Genomic DNA, 23,281 nt, shown 5'->3' on the forward strand with positions numbered 1-23,281 from the left:
ACAAATGCTGAAGCGGAAAGCATTCCGAGCAGCAGGTGTTTGGCCTCTTTGGATGGAATCAGGTCACACAGTCTAAAAAAGCAGCCTGGGGAGCTGGCAAACAAGCCTTAACTTATTCCTCCATTTGTCAGAACCTGGTTTTGTGACCCAGAATAGATCCCATCACAACTCTAAACTGAAGATGCCGATCAAACCAATTAACTTAAAAGAAACGAAGGTTTTCATATGGAGGTTCATGGATATAAAACTGGCCACAGCAGCATAAATTGAGCTCTTGCTTTTTATTTTTACTGTTCTCCCAGAAGAACTGTCGATCAATAGTTTGTTTATACATATTGTGAAATTGTTCACTGCTCAATATTGCAGATAAACTAAAATTGTCCCCCCAAAATACACACCCCAGACTGACTTGAGTAGCAATCTATTATACAGCTTTTGGAGAAATAAAGTAAAGATGGTCTGGGTTCAAGTAATAATTCAAAGACATAGTATTTCAGTCATCACAACTCTTCCAGAATCCTAGGACCAAACTCATAGATTGGTAAACTCCTTGGAGAGTTTTAAGGTAGAATAGAAATGTAAGGTTTTGTTAGAGTACAGAAAATCCATTTTAGAAATTAGCCGTGGGACTTTCTACTTGCCACAGACAGATCCAAAGGGATGGTTGTTCTGTAATGCAATTTCTCTTTATTTGCAAAGGGCTCCACGCTTGTGCCCCTGTCTTGCAATCCTGCTGACTATGCCAATTTGTCCCATCCAAATATTCTAACTCCTTTCAATGGCTTTTGGCTAATTAATACATCCTCATCTCTAGAAACAACAGCTGCAGTGTGCAAAGGAATGAAAACAGGACTCCTTATCTATAGCAATTAACCAAATTTATTGCTACAAACACTTATTCCCTGCAAGTCCTCTTGTCCAGAGGCTTTCTCTCCCCAAAACTCCACTTAACTTTATGAGTAAAGGTCCAAAGCCTCCAGTCTTCTACAGTCCCCTTCTCCTGTAGGTCTGGGTAGCTCTGTCTGAAGCTGCCTTTTATCCTGCAGCCCCTTGTTAAGTCCAAATGCAGCTCAGCTGTGAGCTACCTCGTCAGCTCATTCAAAGTCCCATCAAGGTCAAATGAAGCTCAGGTGTCCATCCAGGTCTCCATTGGCCTTGATTGATTATAGCTGTGGAGCCAGCCCTGCCCTTCCCAGAGCTGTCAACCAGCTGTCAAAACATGGAATTGCTGGCAGCCCAACATCATCCACCTGATGATCTTCTGATCTTCCAATACAGCCCCCCACGGTCTTCTACTAATTTTAACTGTTAGCTTTTATTATAATAGTACAGAACAAAAATAGCAGCTAACATAATACCATAAGCTGGAAACATTAAAGCACATCACAGATGTGAATTAAGACTCATCACATGTCCTCAGGGGGAAATGTAGACATATGTAGCACATTAAATGACAGGCACCTTGTGAAATGGCCATGTATATCACCTCTTGGAGCCCAACCCTGTTGGCATGGTACATTCCACTGAATTCAGTAGGACTGTGCACACTTACACCAGAGTAAGTCCCATTACATTCAGTGGAACTTATACCTGCATAAACAGTTTAGACTAGTTAGTAGATTCTTAAACTAGGGATAATTGGGACCTTGACTCCTATTTGTGTGATGATGTGACATCAAGGCCTGAATATGTCGAGAATGACGTAATGGCAGAGATGCATCTTGGTGGCAGTTCCTTCCCCAGCCGAACTAGCATTGGAAGTGTCAAGGAGGTAGCTCAAGGAAGACTTACCAGCTGCTCCAAGCTTAGAAATAGTCGTGCCTGGTTGCCTAGCATGAGAACAAATTGCCTCCAGGCAACTAGGAAGGATAGCCTTCTTTTTTTTTTTTAAACTGGAAGAGAATAGGACATACTTTTTTTTCCCCCTTTTAGGTCATTGGTGGGTCACAAATGAGTAACAAATGTATGTTTTCATGGACTAATATTTTTGTAGACTTATTTGCAGAACTAAACTAGCATGTTTGGTACTTAAAAACAAGAATCTGCCCTTAGCATTGATAGCTCCATATTCTGTGGCTGTAAACCTACACAAGTTTTTTTGCCTCCTCTCGAGAAATACTTCTTGAAGAAAGACCACTTAGAGCACAATCCTAACTAGGTCTACTTAGAAGTAAGTCCTATTGTGTTCAGTGGGGCTTACTCTCAGAAAAGAGTACTCTCAGCCTTAGGGTGCAATCCTGACCTGTATTTGGACTGGTGCAGACTTGCGCTGGCCCAAGAGGGTTGCAAACATGCCGTAAGGCACGTTTGCACCTCCTTGAGAGGAAGCCAGGCTGGTGCTCTGAGAAGCACCAACTTGCAGAGGCTGACATAAGCCTCTGTGCCGGCTTCCTCTCGGATGCTTGTATCGGCCTGGTTGGGCTGACGCAAGCACAAGAGGTAGGCATGGGGGAGGACGGGAGAAGGGAGGCATTCCTGGGCGGGGGCGGGCAGTGGGCAGCCCTGGGGGCGGGCAAGCAGGGAGTGGAAGGCGAGGCTAGGATTCGACAGTTATGCTGGATCCCCCCTGTTCCCAGGGAGCCTCTCAAGCCACTCCACTTCAAGCCACTCCACTTTCCTCAGACATGCACCACCTCAAGACGTGGCACAAGTCAGAGGAGACCCATAGAGTTTCCATATGTTTCCCCTTACCTCTGGCTGAGCTGCTTCTGGCCACTATCTTGCGCTGGACTATCCTTGCCTGTTCCAGCTCAGGATAGGACTGCACCCTTTATCTTTGAAATAAGTATCGTAAAAGTTAACACTCTTTAAAAACACATCACGCTGTGCATCTTTAGGGTTGACAGGTCCTTGCAGAACTTATGTTCTGAAGATGTGCCCATATTGCTACGTCCATCCCTTTTATCTGGTGTGGTGGTGTTGCTCTAGATCAGGGGTGTCCAAACATTTTGGCAGGAGGGCCACATCATCTCTCTGACACTGTGTCGGGGGCCGGGAAAGAAAAAGAATTAATTTACATTTAAAATTTGAATAAATTTACATAAATGAATATATTAGAGATGGAACTTATATGAATGAATGAAGGTCTTGCAGTAGCTCAAGGCCTAGAAAAGGCCTTGCACAAAGCAAGGCTGGCCTTTCCTTCACTGCCACTGCTGCATCACAGACGTGAAACAGCAAGTAGTGGAGGTAGCCCTCATCCCACAGCTCACTTGAGAGGTTTAACAGTCATCCTCACACTGAGAGCAGTTGCATCGGGCCAGCACAGGCTCCAGCAAGTCTCTGGAGGGCCAGAGGCTCATTGGAGACTGGGAGCTCCCCGAGGGCCGGATTGGGAGTGCCTGAGGGCTGCAAGTGGCCCCCGAGCCGGGGTTTGGGCACCCCTGCTCTAGATATTTGGTCCTTCCAGGACTACATATCAGTGTACCCAGGCGCATTGCCTATGTCTGCTTGAGCTGAATTATGCTGGAGCAACTGGGTCGTCCCTTGGGATAGATGAATGTTAGAATAACAGTCTAATCATTCTAACCAAGAGACCAAGTACAACAGAGCTCCTGTTCATTTTTTACACAATCACTCAAGAGGGAATGTCAGGAAGTTTAACTTTTCTCTGCCCTGCAAGACAAACTACCCCTGCCAAAATTCCCTCTTATATATACCCACCCACTGGTGGGTAAGGTATAGGAGCAGTTTCCCTAATGGGCTTGACTGACTTTAGGTCATTTTCTTGTAATTTTCCATTATTATCATTTAAACAACAACAATCTTTGCTAATTCAAAGATGCTGCGGAAAAGTACTTGTTCAAGACTGCAATCCTATACAGACTTAACTGGGACTAAGGGCCCAATCCTATGAGCCATGGCACCGGCATTCCGCTGCTGACTCAGACTGTTGCAAAAGTGCATTAGCTGCCTTGAGTGCTCCTTTCTGGAGTGGAAAGGTGAGATATGAATTCTACTAATAAATAAATAAATAAGGCACTTTTGCATCAGCGCCAACAATGTGCCACTGGCACTGAGCCCAGTGCTGGTTGGCATTGGGCCTTAGCACTCAAGACTGTCATTGAGAGCTCCCAGCTGTTGATTAGAGCCGCTGGCTGGCAGCAGGGCTTTTTGGGTTAGGGGAGGGTGGGAAGGGGGCAGAACTGGGCAGGGGGAGGGTGGGGGGAGGGGGTGAGAGGGCCCAGGAGGGGAGCAGAGTCAGTGGCAAGCTCTGCCATCATATCCTAAACCCCCTCCCAGGCTGGGAAACTGACATGGATCTCCTTGGTTCTGCACCCTCTCAATAGCGATTCATTCCCTTACCCTGAGGAGACGTGGCACTTCTTTCCTAGCCCCATAGGATAGAACAGTCATCATTTTGGCACCACTGTAGCTCTGGGTGCTAGGGAAGGAGCGGATTGGGCTGTCCATCCCATTGAACTCAGTGGGGCTGACTCCTGGGTAGGCTTGCACTGTGGGGCTGCAATTCTATACCTGCTTAACTAAGAGTAAGCTCCAGTGAGCAAAATGTGACTTGCTTTTGAGTAAACCAGTATAGGATTGCATTGTTAGATAATCAAAATGCTTAGTTTTAATAATGCAGAAGAGCAGTGACCTTTGGAAGTCTGTGCTTCTTAGTCTGTGCCTCATTTCATGCAGCTTCATACTCAGCCCCAAGAGAGGCAAGTGAGTCCCCCTTTGCCCCCACTGTCCCTGCAGAGTGTAATAAGCAAGGGCTTCCCCTCCCTGCTGTCTCTTTGGCAGTTAAATTACAGAGGAGTCTCTTGCATTGCCACTAATTCTACTCCCTCTATGAACTGAAGCCTGTAATTTGTGGCATGGAGGAAAACTCACTTTGCACTTCCTGCAGGTACAGGTGGGAACAGTAGGCAGGGCAACTGTAAGGTATGGGGCACAAATCCTCGAAAGCTGCAATAAGGGAAAATAGCAGCTCAAAGCCATCCGTGTCCAACAGAAGCAAAATCTCCCACTTTCAGGCTCACCGTTCCCTGGGATGCACAGCTATCCCTTCTGGAAATTATGAACCACTAATCTTGTTCTGTATCCTCTTGACAACAGTGTAGCTACATCATCAGTCCCCCAAAGCCATTTGTCCCCACATTAGGCATCAACTTAAGTTCAAATGGGCCACAACTCATTGAAGCTTATTAAAGAACAGAGTCTGTGACAGGTTCTAAGTAACCCTACACTCAGTTCTCCAATTCACTGTGGTCCTGAAAGAATCCATGATGAAGCCATCCCTTTATCAGTCTCCCTGGGTGACCCTACCCTAGCTAAGAACAGTGAGTCAGGCATCTTCTGTTCCCAGTTTGTCATAGCCACCCATTTTGGGTCAAGAAGGCCCTGTGACTGCATCACATCTTCCAGGCCATTCAGCCTTTCAGGAGATGATGTTGCCCTGCCCCTATGAGGGCTGTCCTGTTTCTTCTCATGCTGTACAGTCTCAAGGGATTGGTAGGCTCTTCCCCTGCCTTGTAAAGTGCTCCAGGAGCTCACCATAACTGCAGTTTCCCATACATGCACCACACCTGCCAGTTGTCTGAAAAAAGCACAATCAAGACAGACTTACCAATCCAAAAGATGTGACACAGGTAAGGAAAAACCCCTCACCAAAGCCAGACAGATAGGGAAACAAAAAATTTGTATTCAACCCAGAGTGACTGGCTAATCTATACTTCATAGGTGCCAGACAAGGGCTTTTGGTCCTAAGGGCAGGCAGCACAAGGGAGTGACACAAATGGTCAAAATAATCCTGCCCCCTTTTGTGCAGCAAGTTGTTTCCTCCACTCACTTGTCCCTTTTACCAAGAGGGTGGAACAAAATTGCAACCCCACCCCAATCAGAACACAAGAGAAGGGTAACTGTCTGAGTAGAAGACGACAAATGTCACTCATTCATCTGCCCAAACTCTCATGCTGCATCCAGGCATTAATTAGATTAGAATCCCCAAAAGTCACTTCCTTGTAGCTTTATGGCCCAATCCTATGAGGGCCCTGGGTTGCCTGAACAAGCGTTCTGGCAGTGCAAGTTTTTTTACAGCTGTTGTACAATGCAAGATGTCAACAACTCCCAGCAGTGGTAAGAGGGAAGCAGAGGGTGGATGGAGGTCGGGAAGGGGAAAGTGTTGGTGTCAGCAGCGCCGCCAATGCCCTAACCCCTTTTCCAGTCTTGATCCCCTCAGACTTGTGCTGGCTCTATAGCTGTTGTCAGTCTGAGTAGACCCAATGCAAACAAATGTTCTTCTATCCAGGTGAGACCACTAGGACTGCTTCCCCCTCGCAGGATTCAGCCTGCACTCTGGAGGCATGGCTACATCAGCAGGAGTGGGGTTTCAGTAGGATTAGATTGTGACATCTTTTGAAGTTATCTGTACCTGAAAATTGAGGTTTTCCTCCAATAAGAGAGTGTGATTTATCCTTGGCAGTGTTAGAATTTATTTGGAACCCTGCCTCCCAGTAGCTGCAAGGTATTTTTTTTTCCTCTGAGGAGCAGGTCCTCCTGTACATTCATAAATAATGTCTTAAAGAACTCTAGTAACTCAGAATCTTGCTCTAAATTCTATTGCTCTAAATTCTATTTCTGTGACCAAGCTGTTGCTGAGATATTCTCTCATGTTTCTGAAAATATGAGAACTAGTATAATATATAGTGAGTAAAACATCAGATTTGAGCTATGAAGGCTTGAGTTCAAATCCCTGTGCAATTATAAAGTTCACTGGATAGGTATCTTGGGCCAGTCACTCCCACTGTAACCTCCTTCAAAAAGTTTTGTGAGATAAGATAAGGGAAAACATCATGTATGGCCTCTTGAGCTCATTAGAAGTAGAATAGCAAAAAATGTTCTGATCCAGTTTCCTTAAATAAACCTTTTTTTTTTTTTCTTTTTTTTTAAACTCAAGAGTATTCTGTTTGTCTTGGATTATTCAAAGAGTCTTTCCTGCTAGTGAGCCATATTACTGCTTGGTACTGTGCTTTTGGATATGTAATATTCTTTAGGAAGGTGACCAATAAGATTGGAAAGCCCCACATTAAATCATAAAGGGGGTGAATAGTTTGTACACATGCCCTAAAGATTTATAACGCTTGTGCCCCACATCTCCAACCAATGAGAAGTTTAAGGAACTGCAGCACAATCCAGTTTTGGGCTTCCTTTGAATGTGAGAGCATTGGAGACTTTTTGTGTGTTTGTAATTTTTATTTCTAGATACAGGTTTGAGCACTGGATAAGTTGGGTAGCACACACTCCTGGAAGCAGTATCAATTATACAGCATATGTGTTCTAAGGATGTCTGCAGCTGTTAGCTGCCAGGTCTTTCTCTTGGCTTTCATTGCAGTCCCTGCCAGATCAAACCCTGCCTCTCACACCAGCTTCTCTCCAAAATCTTTAGCTCTTAGCTGTCCCTTGTCTATCTTACTAGCTGAGAGAGGAAGGAGGGGATGAATCACCTTGCTGCCTTAGCCCCTGGCTTATTAACTTGACAAAAGCACTGTGTGGCCACTATTCTTGACCGCTCACCTGCTACAATTATTTGTCGACAGCATGTTTTGTACTGCCTTTCTATAAAACACTCCAAGTGGTGCATATTAAAACAATAAAAGCATATCAAATCAGCATTAAAAAACAAAAAGTAACTGTCCAAAGCTGCCATGAGCCAAATCAAATCAAATAACTTATTTGATTTAGTTATAAGTTATTTAAAGGCTTGAGTAAATTAAAAAAAAAGGGGGGGGGGAGAAAAAACCAGCTGCCTAAAACTCTGCAGCAAAGCCACCTGGCAAGCATCCCCAGGGAAAGTATTTTACAATTGTATCAATTATGAAGAAAGACCTGCTCCAAGTACAGAACTTTCTTCTGTAAAGTTTAGCACCCAAAGCAAAATCTAGCCTCTGAGCTCAGTGTCCATGTCTGTGGATAAGAAAAAGGGCTTGCATGGGGGTGGACATGTTCCCACGTATATGCGGGGCCCAGTGGTGACCCTGATGTGAATTAAACACCAGTGTGAATCTTGCTTAGCTTCAGACAGAGACGAATATTTTAGAAGTCATACGGTTACCACCCAGAACAGTACATCTCCTCTTCTTTCCCTTGATAATGTATAGTTAAAGCAAAATGTGTGATGTGAATGTCCGCACACACCAAGTTTTCATGCCCCAATTCTGCTACCACTTGAAATATGGGAAACTCCTAGAGTTTCATGCAGCATATTTTACTTTGCTATGCATGGTAATGGTACTGCTTTTGGTGCCAGCCATCTACGAGCCCAATCCTGGGCTCCGTGCAGTGGCTCCGTGCCACCGCGGACTGTTGCAAATGTGCCGTAAGGCACGTTTGTGAGCCTTACCGCCAGGCTTCCGCCTGTCCTAGCCCAGCACTAGCCGCTGCTGGGTTAGCGTGGAGCGGTTGACCAGCCTCTGCGGCTCGGTGGTCTCACAGACCGCCAAGCCGCGGCACAGTAAGCGGGGGCGGGGACAGGGGTGGGGAGGAGGCTTCCGGGGAGGGGGGAGGCCAGCGGGGGGCGGAGAGAGGGCAGGGGAGAGGCATGACGCAGAGGCGTGACGCAGGGAGGGGGCGGGCAGGAGGTGTGCTGGGGGAAGGGAGTGAGCCAGGTCCGTGGAGCTCTGTTCCACCAGATCCAAGGCATTCGTGGAAGGCTTGGCTCCCTACACGAACACCTTTATTTTAGGTAAAGTGAGTAGCCCCATTGCAGGGCTGCTTACCTTACCTGGGAGAAGGTAAGTTTATACATATAAATGCAATGGTAGAGTTAGAGTGAGATAAGCAGCTTAGGATAGATAACATGGGGATTGTTGCCCACTTGTAGTTGTTCGTTGCCCAATTATAGTGGGATGCAAATGACCAGGATGCAAAAAGAAGAAGAAGAAGAAGAAGAAGAAAGCCAGATGAAGTCCAGGGATCAAAAAAGTCCGGGGCTGTCAATGACCAGTTGACCAGGGTGCAACTGCACAGGACACAAATATCTTAGTACCCAAAGTTACATCTTTTGGTGGCTGACACTGATGTAGGAGATGAAACAATGTAATCAGAGTGATCTTCATGTAACCTTAGGAGACATTTTCAGGGACTACCATGCTGTTGTGGTAGAGTACAAATTGGCCTCCTCAAAGAATAGGATCATGGATGAAGGCCCATGTTGCTCATGAGCAAGACTAATATCATTATCATTTCTCATATCATAGCTGCTGGTTCTTTAGCTGGACTTGGCATTAATGACTACTCTGGCCCCACCCAAGGGCCTAAGACATCATAAAATATTGACAAATAATGTGTGCCAAACCAAGCAGGGTGGTTTTCTGAATGTGACCAATTGTAATTTTGTCAATATTCAGATGTTTTAGATGTAATTCAAGCATTTTTGGGACTGCACCTAATGTACCAGTCACCACTGGGATGACCACTGCTGGTTTGCCCCGTAATCTTTGGATTTCAGTTTTTAGATCCTGATGTTTACAGATTTTTTCACGTCCTTTTTCATCAGTCCTACTTTCACCAAGTATTGCTATGTCGATGGTGGTCACTTATTTTTTCTATTACTGTAATGCCTGTTGTATTATGCCCCAAAACTTTATCAGTTTGTATTCAAAAATCCCACAAAATCTTGCCTTTCTCATTTTTTGTCACTTTTTCTAATTTATGCTCCCACTAATTATTAACTGTTTCGATGTTGTAATTTCTGTGTAAATTCCAATGGATCATTTCAGTCACTGTATTATGTCTAGATTTATAATCAGTCTGTGCAATCTTCTTGCAAGAATTAAGTATATGGTCAATTGTTTATTTTTATATACAGTATACCGCTTTTCAGTTAAACATTTCACATAGCAGTTTACAGATAAGATCAAATAATTGGCTTCCTGTTCCAAAAGGGCTCAAAAGATGCAGAATAAAACCAGCAACAGTCACTAGAAAAGTCTCTCTGCTGGGGTGAGAGGGAGAAAATATAAATACCACTGAAAAATCTTGCTAGAAAAAAAGGAAATGTAGAAAAAGGTACCGGGAGCAGCCAAGAGTATAGCAAACTCTTCCTATGAACAGGCATGAAAGGAGAAAAAAAAAAAAAGAGATGAGTATACAGAACGGAGGTGTGAAAAATAATGAATAGCACAGTCAGAGCAAATGAGTGCTCCAACATATTTTGCTGATAAGAATAAGAGATGTCCAATTAAATATAAAAGCAACAAATATGCAGCTAAAGAGAGAAAATACCTTTTTCACACAGTGGAACCTGTGGATGAACTTTTAACAATCAGAAAATACCAGATACAGGGTTTCAGTAACATTCAAACTAGCTCACACTTTAATAGAAATAACACTCTGAGGTCTCAAAGACAACGGTGTCGAGATGGTCCCCTGGAAATTCCTCTCTCATCATGCACCTGTCAGGCTTCTCATTTCCAAGCTCTTGGTTCGTCATCCAGTTTGCCACATATGAGGGCAATTGCAGGGGGCCCAATGTTTTCATCTCCACTGCAAGGAACTGGCATTTCGCTTGGGATTGACCCAGTGATTTGATTTGCTAGTCACCGCATCTCCTGTTGAATTGTGGTGTATCATGGAAGAGGTTTGCTGCAGTATTTCCATGACAGCAGGGCCATTACTATCCTCACTCTAAATGAGGCTGGGTCACACAAGTCATCTGAGACCTTTTCAGACACAAGCTCCTTCTCCCTAAATTTTAAATGACTATTTGAGTGATTATTCAGTTGACTTTGCACAAAGTGAAATAGCACAATCGATTTACAGTATTTACAAAGTAATATTTTACTCGACTCAATGACGACTCAAGGTGGTTCACAATCCATTGTAAAAAACAAATACAACAAAACCAATTCTGCCCCCCCCAAAGTTAAACCAACACAGTCTTTCCATAAATTGTGAGACCTTTCCATAAATAGTGCTATGAAGGAAGGAAAAAAGGATGGTGGGGAGGTAGATTTGCTACAGGGGGTATAACTGGCCTGTGGAAGGATAACTGCTTTTTTTCTTTTTTCTTTTTTTAACAGAAACAGAGGAGATGTAATACAGAAGTGAACCTCTGCACTGTTACCTCCTTCCTTTTGTATCAGTGCCCTGCTGCCAATATATAATAACCTTCTACCTTGCTTCTTTTTTCCTTCAGCTCTTTAATTCTTATATGCTTCCCTTCTTCATCACTACAGCATACATTGACTATATGCTAGAGAACTGAAGCACGTAGAAGTTAAAGAGCTAATGGGAAAAAAGAGAAAGGCAGCAGATTATATCATGGTAGGATACTGAGGCAAAGGAAAGGAAGTAACATTGTAACCCTTGTTGCTTCTTAGCTTGCCTAAGGATGACACTCTACAGTAAGAGGAGCCTCACTGCTCCCAAAGTTCCCCGTGCTGGTGTCACTGCGTCATCAGCATGCCCGGGCAGGGTTAGGATATGACGGATGCTGTGCCAGTGTCTGTGCGTCATCAGCGCATTGTCCAAATAGCCTTAGGCTGTAGGTTTCTTAAAGCCATCTATTGTCAGATTGTTCAGCCTTAGACATATAGCAAGCGAAAGAAATGCAAACTACAAGTGAAGCTTTATATTCATACAATTGCTCATCTGACTGAAATGATCACAATATTACCATAAAGCATTTACTATTTTTAAGGGTAGTTAAGTTGCTAAGATAGCTGGGTTAGCCAGTACTGGTTTCACTGAACCAATGAAAATGTGTTTCAAATTGAACACTAAAATTAAGGTTAAATGATACAGCAGTAAGGAGCAATAGTCAATGGGCTCCCTAATAGATCATAATTCCCTTTGAAACTGAGGGAAAAAATGGGCAAGATGTCACTTGTGAAGTGTAGTATTAATGTTCATTTTGCTATCAAAGTTGAGGTCAGTGCAAACATGACAGTGTAGATGGAATGAGAGCAGAATCTGCTTGTAGATCTAAGTAGAAAATGCTTGCAGACTGGATCTTGTAGCATTCCCTCCCTATTCATTTCTTGGGGCTTCGGAATGTTTATTTCGTATTTTAAATAACTGATGGAGAATTATATGTGTCCACTCACCCTCACTATATATATATAATATTAATATTCACTTGTGACATTAGATAAATAACACTCAATATGCATGAATAATTAATTTGCGTAATATTCATTTATGAATAATTAACCTCTATTTTTCATGTCTTTGGCTTCGTCCTTTTGCTTAATTCTCCACTTGCAAAGCGCTCCTTCACAACCTGAAATGGTAGATTTGGTGAAAACCTGTCAATGGGACCAAGGCAGAACTGGCTGAGCCATCATGCTTCTTCTCACACTCCAACTCAGCCCCAGGGTGACTTTTAACACTCAGGATGCATGAAGACTAGGCATAACTGGAGATGTACAGCCCAATACTAAGCTGCCCGGGGCACCCAGCCTTGGTGGCACAGAGAACGGCTGCCACCGGATCCTGCACACCCCGGGCTACCACAGGAGGCAACTCGTGAGAAGGGGACTTTCGTCCCCAATATATATATATATATATTGGGACATATTGGGACATAAATGTCCAGGATGCAAAAAGAACACACGCAAATGCCCAATACCTTGATACATTTGACTGGGACACAGTTGACCAGGACATAATGGACCTGTCACTGTAACTCTGATGTAGGAAATAGCAATGTGAACAGGGTTGTTCCTAGTGCACAACCTGATTTTCTTAGGGCCCAATCCTAATGGTCCGCTGTGCTGCCAAAAATTGTGTTCTGGCAGCCCAGTGTACTTTATGGCTATCACGAAAGGTGACATGCCATACAGTGTGGCCTGGCCTGCCAGTGAGCCCCACAGCTGGTAGTTCAGTGTGGCGCAGCAGGCAGAATGGAGCTCAGAACTGCTTGTACTGCTGTTTTGGCAGCTGCACTGCTTGCTGGTTTGGTTCTGGGCTGCATTCAAGATGTTGGTTTTGACCTTTAAAGCCCTTTATTACTCAGGACCAGCATGTTTAACAGATCACCTCCTTCTGTATAATCCAGCCTGCTCTCTTTGGTCCTCTGAGGGGTCCCTTTTGGATGCGCTGCCACTGAAAAGCAGCTAGGGGGATGGCAGCCAGAAATAGGGTCTTCTCCGTAGTGGCACCTGTTCTATGGAATTCCCTTCTCTTTGAATTGGGAACAGATCTTTTGTTAGAAGTATTTCTGTGAGGCCTGAAAACCTTATTTCAAAAAGCCTTCAGAACCCAATAGGTTTTTTTAAAAATTGTGCTCACTGGTACTGACTGCTGCTTGTTGATTTTTAATACTTATTTATTGTTTTTACAACCAATGGCTTTACAACCAATGGCTGTTTGCCACTGGTTGGCTTTTAATATGGTGTTTTTATGTATTTTATAGTTGTATGTATGCTGCATACATTTTTAACATGTTTTGAGCTGCTTCAGGTGCCCTTTGGGGAGTAAACAATCAAACAAGCAAACAAATATGAAGCATTTACCTGTATCTTTGGATGCCCAAGGAAAGGACTATTGAAAGCAGCATGTTGTGTGCACCCCCCAGGACATTTGATGACTCATGCAAGACAGATGGTCATGGCAGTGGGGGTGGGGCAGTCTTTTTATGGTCGAAGGGCAGCAAGTTGAGAACCACTTCTTCTTCACCATCTGGTTCTTCTCCTGCATCCCCTGATGCAGGTGTGCAGCTCCTTCACTGCAGCACCCCTGAGCCATTGTGGAGAGTTTACAACCACCCCACGGTCCACACAGAGGAACTGGTCTAGGATGTTGAAGGGCATGGCTGTCTTGGAGCACGTAGATTGACTTTTGCCTTCCTTGTCCAGCTTGAAATTCCACCTCAGCCCTTGTGCCTTGCTTATGCATGTCTCCAAGTCTCTGTGGTCACCCATGTCCCACATTTCGTCAGATATGTAATGAAACCACTCCACATTTCTGAAACATTTGGTAATAGCTGCCCTGCCAAATGTCAATAAACTCCTTCTTGATCCACAAAGAGGTCCTTGGACAGTGAAGGAGTACCCTGCTGCAGAGAGGAGTACCTTGAGTAGCTTCAGCACAGAAATATTGCTTCTCTCCATCGTGAGCAAAATCAATGTTTTCAAATCTGCAAGTCAAACTAGGTCTGCTTTCACGCCTTTCTCTCCTTGCAACAAGTGGTGGCGGTGGGGGGGAGTCGGACAGCTGCCTTTTAAAGCTGAAACCAGTTACAGTAGGAACTGTGTTGAAGGAGGGCTCCTCAGGAGAATATTCTAGGATGCTGTCTCACCTAGCAACTCACAGCCCAATCCTAACCATCGCTGGAAAGGAAGCTCGGGAAGGGGAATAGGATTCAATGTACACTGGCACCACTGAGCACACTTCCCTCCCATGCATGAACTACTCCCTTTCTACCCTCCCCCACCCATTAACCCCCTCCCCACCTGCCCCCTGTGGTGCTCAGAATAGCTCTTACATGCTCTAGCACCTGTTCCTCAGGATTTGGCACCGGTGGGACAGTGCAGGACTTTCTGTTGGTGCTGCTTGGTCTCCGGGTGTCACAGCTCACTTCACAGGACATCTGCAGCACCCTAGGCTGGCACAACAGTCACTGTGCCAGCACAGCGTGACAGTAGGATTGTACTGTCTACAGATATAGAGAATCACATAGGTTTCGCAACCATACATTCAAAAACCCACATGGGAGAATCTGAACTCATGGATTAACAGGGGGGTGAGTAGGAAAAAGATATCTGTACATTCCATAGCATAAAACCCATGGGATCAGGAAACCCATGTGGATATTCCTTATGCTTTGTGTAGTAGTGGGCTCTCTGTCATTGGGACACTGAACAGCCACCTGCTGAGGCAGTTGCCAGCACTGAGCAGGGAGTTGGACTAGATGACCTCCATGTTTGCTTCCAAATCTAACGTTCCATAGCTCTGTGATTTTTAGTAATATTTTAAATTACTTTTTAAAAAGAAATTATATAATTAAGTCAAACAGAATGAAAACATAAATCCAAAGAAGACCCAAAGGCAGAATACACATATCAAAACCTGTAATTAAAACAATACAAAAACCAAAACTGAACATTATCACCTGTTAAGATCAACTCATCTTCACAAACCAAGAGAGAAGCTGGATACATTCCAAAAACATTGAAGAGCAAAAACTGTTTCTGAGTATTGAAAGGGAGTTAAGCCCCAGTGTCATTTTTATTTAATTGTTACAATGGTAATAGAGTGAACTTATGCAGACTTGATTGGATTGTGCCTTGAGGTCAGGAAACAATCGTCTTGAAAATACAACCACCAGTATCTATCGGTAGCACCAATTGGAACTCTCCTGTTTCATTTATTCATATTTTAGAAACTCAGTACTTACCCACTGTGATATGTACATACTTTGCCCACTTTATAGTGTGGAACTGTTGGGAGTTAGCAGGCACAAAGGATAATGGGAGTGTGGAGAGTCAATATACAGTAGTTTCTTGTTGTTTCAGCCTGCCTGAAACCAATAAGGAGCCACCTCCTCCAGCTGCATTTTTAGAATAGCTTCTGGGGAGAGGCAGTTTAAAGGTGTACTTTTAATGCAAAATGTCTATGATTTACATTTCCTTAATCCAAAGTGGAAAATGCTGCTAAATCAGTATGTGTTTTCAGACCAATGCTTGGCTTCCATACGCTTTCACTAGTGGTCCTTGAGACTTTGCCATCAGCCCAGTATATTTAGATATTCCACTGCTTAGCACCAGATAGCAGAATGAGCGAAATAAACTGAACATGGTATTTTAGGTGACCCGTATCACATAGATGTACTATAACATTTATTATTACTCTTTTACCTTCCCTCCCTCGTTTTACTGTACCATTAAAAACAGAACAAACAAAAAACCTTTTCATTGGGGTTTTCATGATAATGCTTCAGCCTTTTCCATGAAAGGTTACAGTCATGGACACATTGATATAGCTCAGTGATTCAGAGCATTCTCTTCAGTTTGCATCACCTTGAATTTATATCTTTTTAATGTCATAACCCAGGGTTTCTCAAACTGTGGGATGCTACCTGATTGTTGGTAGATCACAAAGCTGAAACTGACAAATAGTTAGCTGAGAAGGAAAATGACCAGAAAGCATCAATCCTCTTCAAATATTAATAAAATATTTACTTTTTAGAAAAATACTGTAGCCCAATGGATTACAATCTCCTTTAGGGACAACTGAATTTACTCATTTCTGACCTGTCTAGATTCATAGTCTAATCCTACCTAAATCTCTGCCAGGTGATGCAGCGATGCTGGTGCAACTTTAGCTGTATCCCACTGGGGGAGGGCACTAGAGGCTTCATTGGGGCAAGGGAATATTAATTCCCTTGCCCATGGTAACCCCCAGCAGCTGCCATGGGTCAACTCATACCTGTGCGAGCTTAATAGCTGGCATAAGTCAGAGCTGATCTGTGAAGACAGATCAGGGCCAGGAAGGAGGTTAGGGTTCGGTTTGTGCTGCCAACGCTGAACCTGCCCCCCCTCGGGACGTGATCCACTCTCCTCTCCTGTTCCGCCCTGTTCATCTCCACCCTGTTCCACCCATCCAGCTCCCTAAATTAGAGTAATCTGAGTATTTCTAATTGTCATTGTCATGCATTCCTAGGTCAAGGCCACTATTTCTGAAATTGGGTCACATCTCTTGAACTGTGACCAGGCTGTTGTTGTTTAAAGTCTAAATGGTCCTGACCAAATGAGATTTCAGTGCAAGCCCCTTCCCCACACACACACCTTGGGCCATGGGCCTCAGATATAAAGTCTCTGCTAATTTGGTTGGCTTCATTTCGTTTGGTTTATGAGCAGAGCATTTCTCATACTGGACCCGTAATTTCAATAACAGGCAAAATTTTGGTGCTTTGATAACTGTTCTATGGAGAGCCATGCTGCTGGAGTGTTATGAAATCATAAAGCTTGCTAATTATGTTCTGCAATAAGACTTGCCCTCTACGAGTTATGGACATCTGCAGAATCTCCCTACCACCAGCTGAAAGACTGGAAACAGAAATACTGGCCTGATCCCTCTGCCTGAAATTTGATCCACCTTTGAATAAAGCCATTATATATTTCTGATTTTTTCCAACCAATATTTTAAATTGGTAACGGGTAACAATTACTGGAAGGTTATTTTTCAGGATCTGGCTTCAGGTAAAATCAGACAAAATTATAGTCAGACCCCCCTAAGTTTAACCCCGACTTATCCAAGGGTCATAGAAAATTCCATGATTTGGGGCCCAAAACCTACCCTTGACTTATCTGTGAGATCAACTTATAGGCGAGTGTCTGCGGCAGGATTTTTCAGGCTGGGGCGTAGTGACACTCCAGCCAGCCTGCGGGCCCTGGCCCCTGCCCCCTTAAGGGACGGGGGCAGCCTGGAGGCAGGGAGGAGGCAGGAGCGCAATCCCCAGGATCGTGCTGCTCATGGGGGTTGCAGGGGCTTGGGTACACGTGAAAGTAGATTCACTTCCGAGGTGGGGTGCGATCGCTCTGCATCTACTTTCACTGCTGTGGGAAACCCTGCTGCAGGTCGCGCCGGACTTCCTGCACCCCCAGGAGGCTGCAGGGGCTTGAGTAATAATAATAATAATTTTATTTTTACCCCGCCTTTCTCCCCGAAGGGACTCAAGGCGGCTTACAACATATTAAAAACATAATTTAAAAACAAATAAAAACATATTAACACATCATAAAAAACAGCAGTCAGAATAAAAACTAGGTAAAAAGAGCATAGAGCAGCAGCAAGTCATAAAAGAATCAGGCCTGTAAAAATATTAAAAGATGTTAAAAAGATGTTAAAAGGCCGAGAACTCAGAAGGCTTGTTTAAACAGAAGGGTCTTCAGGCCTCGCCGAAAGGTCTCAAGAGAGGGAGCCATTCTTAAGTCAAGGGGAAAGGAGTTCCATAGCGTTGGTGCCACTACTGAGAAGGCCCTATTTCTTGCAGCTGCCCCACGTACCTCCCTAGGCGGCGGCACTTGTAAAAAGGCCTTCTCTGATGACCTAAGAGGACGAGCCGGATTGTATGGAAGTAGGCTATCGCTAAGATACCCTGGTCCAGAGCAGTATAGGGCTTTAAAGGTCAATACCAGCACCTTGAATTGGGCCCGGAAACGAATGGGCAGCCAATGCAGCCGCTGGAGAAGCGGACTGACAGAGTCGAACCGCCTACCTCCAGTAACCACACGGGCCGCCGCATTCTGCACTAGTTGCAGTTTCCGAACTGTCTTCAAGGGCAGCCCCACATAGAGCGCGTTACAGTAATCTAATCTCGATGTCACCGAGGCATGGATCACCGTGGCCAGGTCTGCACGATCCAAGTACGGCCGCAGCTGGCGCACCAGCCGAAGCTGAGCAAAGGCCCCCCTAGCCACAGCCGCCACCTGGGAATCCAGGAGCAGCTGCGAGTCCAGGTGGACCCCCAAGCTGCAGACCTGCTCCTTCAGAGGGAGTGCAACCCCATTCAGCGCAAGCCGATAGTCCAGCACCTGCATCGAGGATTTCCGAACCAGGAGAGCCTCTGTCTTATCCGGATTTAATTTCAGCTTGTTAGCCCCCATCCAGATCCTCACTGCCTCCAGACAGCGCTCCAGGCCCTCAACCACCACCCTGGAGTCTGGAGGAAAGGAGAGATAGAACTGGGTGTAATCGGCATATTGATGGCACCCCACTCCAAACCCCCGGATGACCTCTCCCAGCGGTTTCATGTAGATGTTAAATAGCATGGGGGACAGAATTGAGCCCTGTGGCACCCTGCATTGCAAGGGCCAGGGTGTCGAACAGGCATCCCCCAGCACCACCATCTGGGACCGACCCTCCAAGTAGGAGCGGAACCACCGCAAAACAGTGCCTCCAGCTCCCAACTTGGCCAATCGGCCCAGAAGGATACCATGGTCGATGGTATCGAAAGCCGCTGAGAGGTCCAGCAGGACCAACAGGGATGCACTCCCCCTGTCCAGTCCCCGGCATAGGTCATCCACCAAAGTGACCAAGGCGGTTTCTGTCCCAAAGCCCGGCCTGAAGCCAGATTGAAAAGGATCCAGATAATCCGCTTCATCCAAGACCCTCTGGAGTTGGGACGCCACCACCTGCTCAATTACCTTGCCCAGAAACGGGATGTTGGAGACTGGCCGGTAGTTATCCAACACAGTGGAATCCAGGGAGGGCTTCTTCAGGAGGGGGCGAACCACTGCCCGTTTCAAAGCGAGTGGTAACGTCCCCTCCATCAAGGAAGAGTTGACCACCCTCCCTGTCCACTCAGCCAGCCCACCCCGGGCAGCTCTTATCAACCAAGCTGGGCAAGGGTCAAGCAGGCAGGCAGATGGCCTCACACTCCAAAGGAGTCTGTCCACATCCTCAGGCTGTACAAGCTGAAAAGAATCCCACAACACAGGACAAGCAGTTGCCAAGGGGACATCGTCAGACACTGTCAATGTGGCATCCAAGTTGTGACGAATACGATCGATTTTATCTGCAAAATGTTGCACAAACACGTCACAGCGGCTGACCGTGTATTCCTCCTGGTCTACTGGGGGGGCCTGTTGGAGGAGGCCCCGCACCACACAGAACAGCTCTGCCGGACGGTTGTCAGCAGACGCAATGGTAGCAGAGAAGAATGATCTCTTTGCTGCTACCACCGCCACGGAATAGGCTCTGTAATGAGCTCTACTCTGTGTCTGATCGGATTCATCCCAAGTTTTCTGCCACCGTCGCTCTAGACGCCTGCCCTGCCGCTTCATCATTCGCAGCTCCTCAGTGAACCAAGGAGCCGCTCCGAGTCTGCAACGTGGCAGAGGTCGCTCCGGAGCAATCTCATCCACTGCCCTGGTCATTTCCCCATTCCAGAGGTCAACCAGGGCAACCATGAGGTGTCTTGGCAACGGGAAAATCCCCCAGAGCCCTCAGGAAACCTTCAGGATCCATTAGCCTCCAGGGGCGGACCATAGAAAACGGTCCCCCGCCTCTGCGGAGGTAGGAAGTCGCAACAAGCCTAAACCTTACCAGGAAGTGATCTGTCCATGACAACGGAGTGATCTTGATCTCCTCTACATCCAGATCACTACTCCTGTGCCCAGCTGTAAACACCAGGTCCAGCACATGTCCTGCAGTATGTGTTGGGGCCAAGATCTTCTGGGACAGGCCCATGGTTGTCATGGCGGCCATGAAATCCTGAGCTGCACCTGCTGTGGGGGCCTCGGCATGAACATTGAAGTCCCCCAGCACTAATAGGCGGGGGGCCTCCAATGCCACCCCCGAGATCACCCCAGTCAGCTCAGGCAGGGAGACTGTTGGGCAGCAGGGTGGGCGGTACACCAACAGAATCCCAATCCTGTCCGGCCCTCTCAACACAACATGCAGGCACTCGAACCCAGCACTCCTGGTAAGGGAGATGGACTCACGATAGACCATTGCAACTCCCCCTCCCCGTCCCTGCAATCTTGGCTGCTGCAACACCTGGAAACCTGGAGGACAAAGTTCAGAGAGACTAACTCCTCCTGCCATGTCCAACCAGGTCTCCGTAATACATACCAGTTTGGCTTTCTCATCCAGGATTAAATCCCGGATAATGCAGGTTTTGTTATTCACCGACCTGGCATTCAAAAGCAGCAGCTTCAGATCCAGGGACTCACCGCCAAGACCACCAGGCATCCGAGAATTGGGGGAAGGACCAGAAGGAGAGATGATCTGCCTATGATGAACTCTCCTTCTCCTGTAACAGCCTGTCCAACACCCACCGCCATATCTCCCTTGGCCCGTCACTCTCTTGATAGTGGCACCCCTCCCCTCCCCTGAGCTCCCTCCTAAAAAGAAACACATGTGGCAAGGCCCACCTTCTGAGACTGGCCTATACAGAGAGAGACACCCAGCAGGACTGCTTACAAAAAGATAAAAACAAGGCAAGCCTAGCACTGGGTGTCTCACAGGCCAATCCTCTGCTGCAAAAAAGACTGTGCTGCCCTAAAGATTTCAGTTGCTCCTCTCTCCCCTGCCTTAAACAGAAGGGTACGTGTACCCAAGCCCCTGCAGCCCCCCTGAGCCGCTGCCTTCCCCTGCTGCCAACCCCTTCCCACCCACGCAAGAACTTAGTGGCTCTGAGAACCACTGATCTACGGTTAACAGAAATGGGGGAAAGGACGGAGTAGAAAAAGTACAAGCAGCCTGATGGAAAATGCTTGTCTCAGCTATATAGACACAGAGCAGAACTTGTCAAATGGATTTAGTAACTAGTAGTGCTCAGCAGATGGTGCTGGAATGCTATTTAAGAACAAAATCTAAAAGGTTCCCCTTCTTACACACACAGTACATCACTTACCCAGGAAAGTTTTTTAAGCTGGTTTGGAGCAAAACAACCACAAAAAGCAAAAGAAAATTCCTTAATGCATCTGGCCGACAGCTGTACCATTTTAATTTTACAGTTTAGCACTAGCTACTTACATCTTTCCAAGGAATCCTCACTATAGTGAAAGTGGGTGCCTACTGTATCACTACATAAGGGTTCTTGGGTCCTTTCGAGGAGAAAGGCGGGATATAAATAAAGTAAATAAATAAATTCTCACAGCTGACTGGCAGAAAAGCACACCCTTTCCCTATCCATGGGCTTAATACACTTAGGTTTGTGGATGACTTCAAGTGGATGACTTCAAGATTGGAGAAGTGGAACCCATCTGGCTTTTCCAACCCATGCCTTTACCTAGAAATAGACAGGTTTGGCTGCCCAGTGGCAAATGCCTGCCAATCCTGGAGGCAGGCTAGCTCTTCCAGGCAGGAAGAAGGACCTCCATCCACAAAAACACCTGCTTTCTAGTAATGGAGTTTCAAACAGGGCAAAGGGCAAACAACTTTCCAGTGTGGAAGCAGCCATCCCTATGGGGCATGTGCTTCATCAGAAAGCATTCATCATGCAGGAGTGCAGGAAATAGGTATGGAAAGAGGAACAGCAGCCAGGACTGCCACATCAGAGCACATGCTTGCATGCAGAAGGTCCCAGGTTCAATTTCTGGCATTGCTAGGTAGGGCTAGGAAAGACCCATAACAGAATACCAGGGGTGCCACAGTCAATCATTGTGGATAGTACTGAGCAAGATGGTCCAATGGGCTGAGGCAGCTTCATATGTAGAACAGGGGTTGCTAGGAGATAAAAAAAATAGAAAACTTGCATTTCAAGGTCAGATAGGACTGAGCAGCTATTCCTGACAACAGCATGGTAAACCTGTATTTTTTTCTTTGCAGGGGCACCTTCCCGTGATGTCATTCTGGTCTCAGCCATCATCACCATCAGCCTTAGTGTAACCATTGTCCTGTGTGGGATCTGCCAGTGGTGTCAGCGCAAACTGGTAAGTCTTAACAGTTGTAATCTGCTGTGCTGAAAGGTGAAACACAGAACAGGTGGAAAGAGAATTTTTCCTGGGCAAACCAGCTGCTTAAAGCATGAAGAACCTCAGAGCCCCCTTGGCTAGAACAGATTGTTGAATAGGCTACAAAGGAGCATGCTTCCGGTGGGGAGGGAGGAGGGAGTCAGGCAGGAGTTTAATTACAATGCTGGTTGGTAATAATAACGGTGTTTATGCCGTGCCCCCTAGTCCCTGCTAAATGCTTGGGGCATTACACCAGCAATTAAAGTGGGACTGTGGTTCTGTTCCAACAACAGTAATTAAAGGATCAGGAGCTACATAGGGAGCGACCAAACCAAGCAAATGAAAGACTGAAAAAGGGTAGGGATGGAAAGAGGGAAAAAAACCAGGTGGATAGCAGAGAAAAGTGGATAATTGCTGGTCTGAATAGGTGGCATGGAAAGAAATGGAATGGAATGAAGATGAGTTGGGTGGGGAAATTACAGATCTAGAAATCTAACAGGTTCTCCCTCTCCAGCAAATTTATCGAAATACAAAGGCAAAGTACATTTTCACACAGAATAGTGCCTTATAATATGCCAAGTACAGAGGTGGAGGCTATGTCATTTCTTCTCTTTTGTGAGTTACACTGACAATACCAAAGCTCTCACTACTTAATACAGAGTTTTGTGCTGTTGCCACCTTTTTTTAAAAATCTAAACCAACCCGGATACAGTACTACTCTGAATGGAAGCAGGCAGTGCAGTGAGAGGCTGCTTAATTCTTTCTTTTCTAGCCCCTTTTCATTTCAAAATCATTCTCCCTGTGCTGCTATTTTATCATGGTGTTGTCATCTTCGTTGTCCCCCAGGATAAAAAGCAGCTTGGGGAGTGTGATTTGGAGTTGAAAATGGGAGGAAAAGGGTTTAACAACTTCTACCCACATTGCCATCCTGT

The 23,281-nt window shown here is 45.7% G+C and overlaps 1 protein-coding gene across 1 annotated transcript in view; it reads left to right on the forward strand.

Annotated features, from left to right (window-relative positions):
* The window catches only part of SYT7 (synaptotagmin 7), a 271,832-nt gene that overhangs the window by 125,542 nt on the left and 123,009 nt on the right, over positions 1 to 23,281 (forward strand). Inside the window, exon 2 of the mRNA XM_066635941.1 lies at positions 22,225 to 22,328. Coding sequence (XP_066492038.1) covers positions 22,225 to 22,328 — 104 coding nt within the window. The remainder of the gene's footprint in view (positions 1 to 22,224; positions 22,329 to 23,281) is intronic.

Source organism: Tiliqua scincoides, chromosome 1 (genome assembly GCF_035046505.1).
Source record: "Tiliqua scincoides isolate rTilSci1 chromosome 1, rTilSci1.hap2, whole genome shotgun sequence".
Classification (NCBI taxonomy): Eukaryota; Metazoa; Chordata; class Lepidosauria; order Squamata; family Scincidae; genus Tiliqua; species Tiliqua scincoides.